The sequence below is a fragment of the Aspergillus pseudotamarii genome (assembly GCF_009193445.1).
Source record: "Aspergillus pseudotamarii strain CBS 117625 unplaced genomic scaffold BDV38scaffold_34, whole genome shotgun sequence".
NCBI classification, from domain to species: domain Eukaryota; kingdom Fungi; phylum Ascomycota; class Eurotiomycetes; order Eurotiales; family Aspergillaceae; genus Aspergillus; species Aspergillus pseudotamarii.
Window position 1 is genome coordinate 355771 of NW_022475048.1, and position 12567 is coordinate 368337.

The following is a 12567-nucleotide window of genomic DNA, read 5'->3' on the forward strand; positions in this document are numbered from 1 at the left end:
GTGACTTTTGTGATGAGCAGGATATGCCTCTATGCTGTACATTCGCCTTCTGCCTTATGCTCGTCGTCCTCGGAGCATTTATCCAAGGTGGAGCTCAAAAACAGCCAATCATATTAGGTTTGTAACATCTAGCATAGTAGTTAGATGTTACAATTGACGTTTTGGAATGTCCCCCGCACTTAGGAGAAAGAAATACCGGCCTTCTAGCCAACAGTAACAGTCAATAATAAGGGCGCTAACGCAAATTGATCGAATACAATACTTGATAATAATTGGCGAGCGGTAAGGATGCTTAAGGAGCAAATATCGGCAGCGGCTAGTGGAGGGGTCCGCAAATTAGTAGGAGTACAAGAGTATGTTGGTGACGATGGCACCAGTGGCATAGATACTATATTTACCCAGGTAGATGCTCTATTGGTAGCTGTTACGAGGGATTTAGATGCCGGGGCTTACTGCGGGAAGTTACACTTCTGGGGTAGCGGCATTATTGATCGCGACCCTAACGTTCTTTAGTGCTGTTGTATAGGATTTGTGGTGCACTGTGAGAAACAAAGAACGAATTCTCTAATAATACTATCGTATACAGACCCTTAAGAATGTAGCGCGCTTCCGGATCAGCCATTTGTATTGGCTATTCGGATGGTTGACACTTGGACCCTGGAGGCTATAAGTCCATCCAATCATCATTCCATTCACTCCCGCCCTGTAATACTAATCTCCCTGACAATGGATGAACCACTAGCCAATCGAAGTCCAATTTTCGCATCGCCGCAGGCTGCAAGTGAGACCGACAATATGCTAAAGGTGGAATGAGCGCCTAGATTTTGTGAGTTGCATAAGACGGCACCTGTAGGCCAATAAATTCAGGGGATGTGCTAGTGTAGACAAAGACTCTTGGATATTAAGTTTTCTTAGCAGTGCAACATCACAAACCAGTGATTAGTTCACGTTTTTGTGGCCCTCTGTTCACAGGCTAGTACTTTGGATTAATATTATTAGACGTACGTGACCAGCCAATGGACTCAAAGGGGTTTTTTTTATCTCGAGGGCTTAGGCCCTCAAGATGTTTTTTGTAGCTCAGCTATTGGACACCGCCGTCTAACAAGGCTTTTGTGGACAGGTAGCTTCGCATAAGTTCCGTATTCTACCATTACCAGTACCTATCATGGAGCATTTTTTAACGCGACAATAATGAACAAGTATAGGTACCTGTGTTTCAGCCATAGGTCTATGCTGTCCCAGGGAATGCAGCCCTTCAAGCAGGGGTTGAAATGGTATATAACTCCCAAGACCATTTTGAGCCTATAAGTTTCCATTCATTTCTCGTTCTTGCTGTGTCAAACGTCCATCTGTTTCTCCTTCCGTACTAAACTAAAACGACGCTTGAGTATGAGACCTACATGACCAGATCGTTAAATGATGCTAACAAGAAGGGTAGTTCCCAATACTAGCGAGAAAAAAAATCGATATGACAGCAAGTTCTGGACAAGCAGGCTCCTGCAGGAACTCGAAATGCAGCCACTGGAATGACGCGCATAATAGATTCACCTGCAAGGAAGCTGGCTGCCGGAAACAGTGGAAGATTTGCCAAACTGGCGACCACGGAATTTTCGGAAAATACGCCATATGTTCGAAATGCAAAGATCATCCCGCAGGTGGCCCCGATGGCTTTATGGAGTGGATCGACCTGACACAATGAATATACTTCAGTCAACCTTGCTAAGCCATTCATCGATGAATTCCTGTGAGCCGGTAAACTCGATAGTACCAGATTCCACATCGTCCACGCCCTCATCGTCAGAGCTTTCGATATCAATCCATGAGTGCTGGTATATGGGCTTCTCATTAGCTGGATATCCTGTTGACCGTAGCCAACTGAATATTCCGCGTGTAGCCGCCTCCGACAATGACTCCGAAAACAATTTAAGGTCGTGTTGTGCTAATGGGTATCGTTCCGGTACATGTGTATTTAAACCATTTTCATTATCAGAAGTAAGATCTATGCCCAGATCTTCAAGTTCTTCGCCATTTGCAAGACCCCAGTTCCAAGAGTGATACTCTAAACAATGGCATCCGCAACATGCATGCTGCCGAACTTGAGGTTCTGTGTCATGCAGAAGAATGGCACCAAAAGGCTTCCAAGGGTAAATTGGAACTCTAATAAATCCATCGCAGCCTGTAATGAAGAGAAGGCGACACTCATCTTCGCGGCGTATCGTTATGCCGTCGCTAAGGCCTGGCTTCAATGTTATAAAAGATTGTACTGTCCCGGTCCAGGCAGCGGCGTTAAGATCTAGCGCTGTGAGACCAGTCCGAATATCCCGTAAGGTAGCCTTGGCAATGTCCATAATAATTGCGCCGAGCCACAGACTGCTAAACTTAGGTTCTCGGTTTGCCAGGACCTTCGCGAGCATAGGCATATCGTTTGCTTCAAGGAGAGGGTCTATTATTGTGAATGCAGGGTTTAGCCAAGCGCTGACCAGGTTACATTCGATATCTGCATTAAAGAAAGTGCTGAAGAGCAGAGACCGTACACCCCACACATTGGAGCTCAACGTCATATAATAAGGAAGGAGTCTTCCATGCTCCCCAATGATATCCTTATCTGGTTGTGCGAATATTGCGGGCGACTGTGATCGTTGGACCTGTTTTGGCATCGGAAGCGATACCAATCTCCCATTAAGGAAAGGAACATAAAGCACCGCAGCCAGAGCCGCAGAACATTGGCCATATAGGCGATGACGGGAACAAAACCGAGCTAGATATGCAAGGGCAGTGCTGGATGACGGCAGCTCAATACCAGCAACAGAAGGATCTCCCATAACACCAATGCGTGACGTATCCGATATCGTAACTGACCACGGAGACAAGTATGTTTTCTGGTTATAGTCTGCTGTTATGTGCCGGTAGCCCCCAGAAGATAGTATGACCGCCCACCAACCAGCTTCGTCTTTTCCGGCATGATATCCCAAGTCGATCTCAGCCGCACATTGATGGCTGGGTACCATAAAAGATGGAACATTATCTGTTGTAAATTTTATTTGGCAATCCGATGCACTCTTTAATAGCTCTGCCCATCGTGCTGAAAGAATATAAGCCCAGGCAAGGAATAAGACTGTAAGGTAGTTGCCCTCGTCATGATCCAATATTCCTTGGACACCTGGCCACTCCGCCATTGGAGCCGAGTCGGAAATTTGCACTGTGAGCGAACTTTGAACTCCCAGTATTAGGTGAGAGGGCATGGTCTTAGGTGAGAGGGGACATTTGCTACAGGAAGTCCTCCAGATCGAGCGACAGCTCAACGTAAGGCCATAATGGCCTTCTCTGGACCCTTTTTCTATGAGTTTCAAGGGCGTATGAGCATCTTGGGGAAGCAGGCCGCATCCAAGAAAAGAAGGCGTTCGCTTGTGAAGCTTCTTCAAGTCCACACAATCAAACGGGAGTAGGGTTGTAGTATTGGATGTGTTGAGATAAGAAGACCATAATTTGGAACTTTCGTAGAGAGCTCGGTCAAAAACCGCCTTACTCGGACGAATGGCTTCATCCATGGTCGGTGATATTCTGGGGATTGCAAAGAGCGCAACCAGTTTATATGGAAAAGGGAAGACAAAAGTGCAAACATGACAAAATCGGTGTTTATGTCATAAGCCTATCGCCAACGCAATCGGTCTGGATTTCAAATATTAGGCGCATGTTGAGGCAGCATACTCTGTCCAATCCGTGGTAAGCTCGAGAGCGTCTCGAATAGGAAAATGAAATACGTTAGTTATCGAAGACGTGTTAGTCAGCTAATGCCAAGCCTCTAACGTATTCGGTAGTGGGGTCCCAGTTCCGAGGGGGCAGAATTTAGTGGGCGGGTCTGACCCTAGGAGATCTACCGCCTTGGTCACATGATAGGACCTGAAAGGGACTCAGATTTTATATAGAATTAAGATAGTTTTCTGACCCTCTTAGAGCTTTGATTTTAGCTATTTTAAACTATATTTAAACTGGAAAAATTTTAAGAGTTAATAAACTTTAGATTATATTTAAATATTATTTAAATTAAATTGAAACTAAATATATTTTTATATCTTATATATTATTAAATAAGAAAGACTTAAAACTGGAATAGTCACGTGATAGAGCTCTAAGGGGGTCTGAAATTAAAATATCACGTGAAGCGGCAGTATTTCTTCTGACCCCCTCGGAGATGGTTTCTCCGCCCCACCCTGACCCCCCCGGAGCTGTATGCCCGAATAATAATTGAATAGAATCAATCGCTGGTGCTGACTAAGAATCACGGCAGAATCAAACAGAACAGAAGTCAGCTATTGACTGGCTTTTTGCCTCGTATTCATTACTATAGTAGTATCTATAAACAGTGTCCGACATGTAGCTCACTGACACCCATCTCAATATTCCTGAAAATGGGCGTGCCTCGAAGTAATGGTTGCTTGCTCTGTGTGCAGCGTCATGTAAAGGTCGGTGTTCCTATCTCTGAAGGCATCGCTGCATTGATGACTGATATTGGCATTACAGTGTGACGAGGGGCTCCCTGGATGTGCAAGATGCGCGAAATATGGAAGGCCCTGTCCCGGCTACGGCCGAGGCTTCAAGTTTGTCACAGGGAAGCCGTATCGCTCCAGACGGCATCAGGGGTCGAAAACAGCGGAGGATGACACGGATCTCGCAGAGGGTAGCTCAGGAAAAGCCAGCCAGGCTATGCAGCAATCTCAAGCTCGAAGGGCCAGTTCATTGTGGTTGATGTCTGCAAACACGAATGTAATGCAGAGTCTTGAGATCTTAATTGGCGATGTCTCCCACCCATTTCCTGCCTCCTCAACCTATACAACCGCTCGCTGGTTTACCTTTCTTCCCTCTATATATGGGAGGAATAGAACTCTGGATTCCTCCATCAGATGTTTTGTTGCACATCATATTGGCACGATGGCGGGAAATAAGCAGGCTATCATGTATGCCAGGTCCACATATGTGGAAGCTCTGAACAGGCTCCAGCGATCTCTGTACAACCCGAGGGAAAGTCTTTCATCTGAGATCCTATGTGCCGTTCTGCTTCAATGCTTTTATGAAGTGAGTTGTCCATCACCCAGCTCTGCTACTGGTCTAATACTGTGAAGCTCTTCGCCAATGCACATGACTCAACATCCTGGATTAAACACGCCAAGGGGTTGAGTCAGCTTGTTAGATTTAGAGGCTGTGATAGGTACCAGACTGAGTTCGATCATACCCTACTCAAGGCTTCCCGTGGTTTAATTGTACGATCCATCCACTATTATCATCATACAAACTGCCTACTGACTAACGAAAGATCATGCACTCTTTATTCTCGAAAGAGAAATGCTTTCTCGCCTCTGGCGATTGGCAATCTGTGATGAAGCAGCAGCTTGACTCTACCTTGCCTACCATCTTCCACGCCCAGGTAGAAGAGCTCTTTGCTCTCTACACTACCATACCGTGCTTCATCCACCAGTTCTTCGATCTCCGACAGGCCGAACCAGCGCACGAAACGACGCAGTTTAAGGCATGCAAGCTTCTAAACGATGCCCTCGCCATGCAAGCCAGATTGATCACTTGGTATGATAGCTTCAGCCATACAGCACCTCTTCCAACTGAAGTCCTCTCATCGATGGGCGATACCTTGTATCCAGTAGTGTACTCCTTCACAGATATCGACACTGCAACAATCTTCGCTGCATACTATTCGTATATGGTGATTGTTCATGCAATTCTGGGAGTATGTCACTACCCCGGCGAACATGCGGCTATGGTTGCATACTACCGGGACCAGATCTGTATGTCTGTTGAATATCTCGCTCAAGGCATTTTGGGCCCCTCTCGACTGGGTTTTCCCTTACTTGTGGTTAATGAGTTTGCGGATCCTCCGACGAAGCTGTGGGTTCAGGGTTGGTTACAACGTCTTTCAGAGACTTATAAAGTTATGTTGCCACAGAATTACGAACGGTGAATATCCACAACAGCTAACTTTGTTTATTTTGTCACAACATTAAACATCATAATTCACATCCTCATGGCATGAAGTAGATAATGACACCAAGCGACTCTGTCAATAATCAACAATCTATGCGCGAGCCTCTTCAACATCACTGTGAACTGCTCCCCGAATCGGTTCTGCCATTGCACGCGCCGATAACAAAATAATCATAATCATAATCTCCATCAATAGTCCCATCCCAACCATAATGCCCCCATCACCATGAGCAGGGTCGAACCTTTGCGGTCCATACTGCGCCAGCAACATATAAGCGATCCTAACAACAAAGAAAGGAAGCGCCGCTAGGACCAACAGAATGCAGCGGTGACCAGCTCTGGGAAGAACAGAGCGATAAGCCACAGCCAGCCAGCCAAACAGACCGCACCCGAACGCGAAGATGAGAACGAGCAGCACAGATCCAACCACTTTGCATGCATAGACGGCGGCACTCTCTCCCACCACGATCAGGACTATGCCGAAGAACACGGGGAAGCGGAAGAAATGAAGTAAGAAGCGGATGGTTTTGGGATATCTTGAGTTTCCAGGGCCGGTTCTACCTGTTTGACCACTATTCCAGCACAGACGTTAGACTCCAAGACTGAGAGGTAAGGATTAATGGACGACACAGACCTTCTCAGCATAACGAGGCTGACTTCAAACAACAATGGGGAAAGGCCAATGCCTTGTAGGATAGCTTCTGTCATAATCACTTTCTTGTCCTTAGAGCCTGAGAGCACCATTCCGGACCCGGCAATTCGAACTAGCGTCCACGAAGATCAGGGCGATGCAACATGATCATCGGCAGGATCTCACTTACGTTGTGCCACTAATCCAATCAAGCCATACCACGAGTAGAAAATACAGCGAGGCACAGATTTCTGTTTGGTATGATGCCAGTATTTCCACTCCTGCATGAACCGAGTGGTACATTGGATGATTTGGATGAGCGAGAAGATGACGACCTCAGCAATGGCGATGGGGCGCTTGTCTGGGGGAAAGGCGAGGAGTGACATATTCTACGAATCTTTCTATACTCTGTATAAAAGAGCTCCGAGAGGTAGGGCACTTGTTGAGTGTATGTACAATGCGTGTATAGAGAGAGAAATCCAAATTGTTTTTATAGAGATGGATTGAGTATAGACAGTTGAGGCTCAGCAATGAGTGACGGAGATCAACTGGACATGCCACCAGACACCCTTTTTATATCCACACCGTCCCCTTTCTCAGCTTCTGCTGAACCCGATAAAAGAATATAGATGTGAGGCGCAGTGGAGACCTCGCGACAGCTGACCCATTTGGGCTTAGCGTCTACTTCGCTGAGGAGCCAATCAACGTTCGCGGACTATACAAGCGCGTTCATGTTCTTCGTATCCGGATCCATGATGCTGCATCCTTGCTCGTGTGCCGTTCATTTTCCCTTTCTTTTGAGTAAGAGGAGAAGGAAAAGGCCGGATGAAGAACGGGCTGGTCGAGCACTTATGATTTGCGTATTAATTAGGTCGCAGGAAAGAAGAGGGCTGTTGGTTGGTGTTGGAACTGCCCACCCAGGTATAAGCCTAGTTTAATCCTTGTACATTTGGCCGCCTTCGGATGCGAGGCTCTATGGAATCCTTAGGTCATTTGTTTTCCCGTGATTCACTCTGCATATTGGAGCCAAGATACAGTCTATCTGATGATCAATCACCTGATAGGTATTCCTCAAGGTCTGTTCTCTTCCTCCAGTAAGGCATAAATGAAGCTATTGTCCCACCATCGCTGACAAACGAGCTGCATTACCACTCATTCAGCTTCCCAACAGTATGTCTGGAATCCTTTTATCATTCAAAACTTGATCGAAATAGCAATTACTTTGCAAGCTGCCACGGCAACTGATATGGCGCGAAACTCACCACTTTGTAAAAGGTGCAGAGTACTGGATTTCGACGACAAGGCTCTAGGCGGCCATATAATAGTACCGACAACCGGGGAAAGTTGCGCTAAGTTTGAGGAAGTTGACCGCTACGATTAGTTGCCTCTCAAGTACAGCCTCAGAGATACCTTCCCTGACCTGCCAATACTTGCAGCAGAGCAATGTGGAATGTGCGCACTTATGAGGGAGCGATTTCTTGTCATTGGAAAAGAGGAGAATCCGCAGTCCTCCACCTTGGAAATCCTTGAATTTGAAATCACGGTCGATCGCTCGTTTGATCGATTTTCTACAAGTCGCGGGCTAAGTTTAGATGGGCTGTTAGTGTGCTTCAAGTTAGGTGATGACCATGTGCGCAAGTTGACATTTGGTATACAGGCAGAACCTACCGGTAAGCCTTATATTCCATATTCCAACCATTGCTAACTAATATGCTAGATCCATGGTATAACTGACTAGGTTTATTTAGAAGGCCTATTGCGTCAAGTGTATTGTCCGAATCTAGTATATCAAGAATGAGGGAATTGATAAATCGTGCCATCCCCAGGTGTGACTTCAATATAGATGGGCGCTATCTCCCGATGCGTTGTGGGTGATGAGCAACATAAACCACGACTTGTGGCTTCGAAGACGCCTCCTCCGTTTCTCAAGGAGAATGAGGGACACAACGCCCATCGTTACGTTGCTCTCAGCTATTGCTAGGACTCTTGCACCGAGGCTGAGCAGCAACCGAAAACTACGAGAGACTCTTTCAAATGTCATATTCAGGAGATTTCAATAGAGGCACTACCATAAACAGTGTTGGATGCGATTTTGGTCTGTCGAGCATTAGGAGTGCAGTATCTATGGGCAGATGTACTATGCATCATCCAGGGAGGTAGGATTGATTGGGGAAAAGAGTCCGCGAACATGGCCAACGTGTACTCTCACTCATTCTTGACTGTCTGTGCTGCGCAGGGCGACTCGTGTCAAGCGGGTTTCTGAAACGACACTCCCATCTCAAGTGGAAATTCCTTTCCATTCATCTTTGAATCCCTCTGTTTTAGGTAAGTACTCACTTAGGAATGATCCCAGGCTGCAACGCTCCCGCGACTTCTTAGAGCTGGGACCCAAAAGCCATCCATTTTCCGTCGATGTTGGGTACTCGAGTTGGAACTTTTAGGGGCATTCCCAACGAGCCCTTTTTCAGACCTAATTCAAGTGGTGATTTAAACAGTGATGTCACACTTGAGTTATTGAAAGCGCCACATGAGGGAAAATATGTTTTGTTTGTCCGGTTTGATCAGGAATATAAGCCAAAAAAAACATCTAGTCAGACAAATGTCCATAGTTTTAGTATCTACAGACCGGATACACGAATGCTAGGTCTTCTCGCTCTCCCGACTGCTTCAATTAGCGTCCTTGACAGTCATAGGGAAGCTGATTCCAGCTCTTTGGGAATACCCTGGGAATTCGCTTACCATTGGCAAAAATCAGTATGATGGCTCCCTCTTCACAGACGCTCTTTTCTGGTCAAGCTCAGCAATGAAATTCACATTCTACATTCCTCACGTCGGGGATATGTGTAAGGGCGAACATAAGACTGAAAGCTACTATCTTTGCCTACGGCAAGTTGATGTGAAATTACAAACCTATGAGCGAGTGGGAGTGTTCTATGAAGAGGAAAGGCCCAGTAGTCTCGAAAAGTTATGGCAAACCATGGGAACAAAAGCAATCACTCTGATTTGATATTGAAGATTTGTGAGCATATGTGACCCGCAAAGCATGATAATGTCTCTAAAGACAAAGGGTTAAAATTTGTACATACAATGCACGAGTCCGATATTATTAGTCGCGCTTGAAAGATTGCCATGCTTTACAATAGTAAAGCCCCAATATAGTTTCAGATGTATGAATATTCTTCTTGGTCAGCAGCCCCGGAATCCCGCATGGTATCGTTGATTTGCCGGTTCTCAAAGACTAAAGGTTAAAGCACTCTGTGGACAAAGGTCAATTGTATTGTACTCTAAAAAAGGAACAAAAGGGCATAAGGTTGTCACTGCCAAAGAGCTAACACAGAGACTATGAGTACATTAGGAAAGATATGGACTATTGCCCAGTACAGGGGTAGATAGACGTATAAAAGACGCTTTCACTTATGCATGGCACATTTAGTCTCTAACACATGAGCAAATAAACCCAGCTTGGGACTTTACGTTCTATCCAGCGGTCTTTGCTCACGCCTAAGTGCTCATAACACTATTCGCTAGATCTACATACATTCTCATAGCTCGTTCAAAATATATCCCATAGCCATTCTCACACCTATTCCACCAGAGCTTCACTGCCATTTAGCAGAGTAACTCCACCCTAAGGATCTAATATCGTTATTATTCACATTTCCGGAGATAACAAATCTGTTGACACATCATCACTTGTCTATGACCGATAGACATCAACGGACCGTTTTGCACTCGCTCGCTGATCCAAAAGTCGGACCGAGGACCCAAAACTCAGGGACAGGATAGTCAGACGTCTCATCCAGAATAAAGCCATCCTCGTCAATATTCGTGACAAATATGACTACACCCCATTAGGGATAGCAGCTGATCTGGATACGAAGAGATGGCAAAGTCACACCTAGAGAGAAGAGACTTGGAACCAGATATACCAAGCATACAGGGGGTAACTCTACTTGGACAAGCTGTTGGTCTTAAAAATCGAGCCATCGTCAAACGGCTATTAGTACATAGTAGCGTTGATCCCATTCGCGAATATAGCCCTGACAAGAAGCAGGTAGTAGTAACCCCCCTTGCAACGGCAGCCATAACTGGGAGTGCAACTATGGTAAAGTTGATGATAGAGCATGTTCCCAAAGAACAATTGGAACCTGCTGCTGCCATGGCGTTCAGGTATGCCACAAACTTCGGGTGTAAGGATATTATAGAAGTTCTAATTAACTGTGTTGGAAATATCAATTTTAAAATTGAAAACGGGCAGAGCGTGTTGGTGTACACATACTAAAGACCACAGGGGTATTGCGAAACAGCTGTTGACGAAGGATGGTATTGATGCAGGTTGTGAAGACAACAATGGTAAAACCTTGCTGGGGATTGCCGTGGGTCGAGAAGATACTGATATGGTGAAGCTCCTCGTAGCTCCAGGGGATGTGAAAGCTGTTCTCAATCGGCAACTACAGTTAGACCAACCTAGCACTGTGTGCTAGAAATGTATATTATCCTACTAGGTATAGGTATAGAAAGCTGAGTGTATGAGAAAGATGGGAAAGCTTGTCTATCTAAAATTAATGTGGTAGGAAAACTATACAAAAGACCCCGAAGCATCACAAAGAGCTTTCTCGAAACAAAGGGTCTCGGTGGTTTAGTCGGAGTATTCACTGTTTGTTAACTACTATATAATCTCATGTGCTCATTAGGGATCCCTAATCACTTATTTGCTCTCTTCTCGCATTACACATCCTCAACCTCACCTACATATAAGCTACTCCTCTGGATCTACCGATCATGTACTCCCCATATACCTCTGCTCACATTCGCAGGCCTTCAATGTGTACTTTTGAGAGAGTTCCGGTCGAGATCATCCTTCTCTTACTGGAATACTTACCGCCAAAAGACCAGTTATCATACTTACAGGTCTTTCCTACTGTCGTCAACTTACTAACGCCCCGACATGTTGCCAGCACAGATGAATGCGGAAGGACGATGCTACACCTACTCGCGTGGAAACCAAGCGAGCTACTCACGAGACTTATCTTACAAAATATGTGCTTATCAATCGAGAGCGAGGATAGATGCGGCGGCACACCACTGGTGAGCGCAATTTATAGTGGGCATGAACTTATGGTTCAACTACTACTAGAAAGGGATGCAAATATGAATCTGCCCAATCATCCGTCACCTCTCGTTACGGCCGTTGGAGTTGGACGTCCATCCATCGTTAAGCTCTTACTGGATCACCCTGGCGTTGATATTGCCACTGAATTTGCTAGTGAGCCGACGCCATTGAAAACAGCTGTTGAGTGTGGGCAGGTAACAATGGTGAAACTACTGTTTGAGGCGAGCCAAACGAGGGACTTTGCAAATATCGCTTTGGAACGGCTCATGGCTCAGGACGTCCGGCACGTTGTAAGGGACGGGCATGAAGACGTGATCCGCGTGCTAATAGATGCTATGGACAATATCAATCACGGAGATGATTATCGCCTAATCGCCCTATACTACGCGTGCCGGACCGGACGCGTTGAGCTTGTGGAGTTGATATTGGCAAGGAATGATGTCAAGCCAGGATCCGAAGATCCTTCGGGCTGAACGCTAGAATGCGACGCAAACGAAGACGGATGTCCTGAGTTGGTCAGGTCTCTAATGATTTAATCGGAAATTGAAACTCTCTTGAAGAATACGTTGCATGGCTGGATACCACCGTCAGAGGCCGCTATGGCAGCCTCCGCAGGATCAAAGAGCTACTGTTGGGCAACCTCCAACATATTCTGAATCCCGATCCTCTGGTCCATCAGAGACAGGTCCCAAGAGGAGAAGAAATGGCTTCGGGCATAGATACAACTGGATGATCGTTTGTTACTGTCGATTGCTATTCCGATTCTATGCAGTTCCAATAACCGAGGTACCACTGGTTTAGCCCTTTTCTAAAAAAAAATGTGTAAGAATCA

The 12567-nt window shown here is 45.8% G+C and overlaps 5 protein-coding genes across 5 annotated transcripts; 3 read left to right on the top strand and 2 right to left on the bottom strand.

Moving 5' to 3' along the window:
- Positions 1–1706: 1706 nt before the first annotated feature.
- BDV38DRAFT_272102 (uncharacterized protein) lies at positions 1707–3176 on the bottom strand (the record flags this gene model as incomplete). Its single annotated transcript, XM_032057430.1, has 1 exon — positions 1707–3176. The coding sequence occupies one exon, from the start codon at positions 3174–3176 to the stop codon at positions 1707–1709; it is 1470 nt and encodes a 489-aa protein (XP_031912582.1).
- Positions 3177–4409: 1233 nt separating this feature from the next.
- Positions 4410–5968, top strand: BDV38DRAFT_293935 (Zn(II)2Cys6 transcription factor; the record flags this gene model as incomplete). Its single annotated transcript, XM_032062383.1, has 4 exons — positions 4410–4463; positions 4522–5073; positions 5121–5258; positions 5312–5968. 4 exons carry the CDS (start codon positions 4410–4412, stop codon positions 5966–5968), a joined length of 1401 nt encoding a protein of 466 aa, XP_031912583.1.
- Positions 5969–6082: 114 nt separating this feature from the next.
- On the bottom strand, positions 6083–7008 carry BDV38DRAFT_293936 (uncharacterized protein; the record flags this gene model as incomplete). The annotated part of the gene is made up of 3 exons (XM_032062384.1): positions 6083–6563; positions 6626–6755; positions 6813–7008. The coding sequence occupies 3 exons, from the start codon at positions 7006–7008 to the stop codon at positions 6083–6085; spliced, it is 807 nt and encodes a 268-aa protein (XP_031912584.1).
- A 3716-nt stretch (positions 7009–10724) lies between these two features.
- Positions 10725–11106, top strand: BDV38DRAFT_284007 (uncharacterized protein; the record flags this gene model as incomplete). The annotated part of the gene is made up of 2 exons (XM_032060167.1): positions 10725–10792; positions 10914–11106. The coding sequence occupies 2 exons, from the start codon at positions 10725–10727 to the stop codon at positions 11104–11106; spliced, it is 261 nt and encodes an 86-aa protein (XP_031912585.1).
- Positions 11107–11773: 667 nt separating this feature from the next.
- On the top strand, positions 11774–12208 carry BDV38DRAFT_284008 (ankyrin repeat domain-containing protein; the record flags this gene model as incomplete). The annotated part of the gene is made up of 1 exon (XM_032060168.1): positions 11774–12208. One exon carries the CDS (start codon positions 11774–11776, stop codon positions 12206–12208), a length of 435 nt encoding a protein of 144 aa, XP_031912586.1.
- Between the last annotated feature and the right edge of the window lie 359 nt (positions 12209–12567).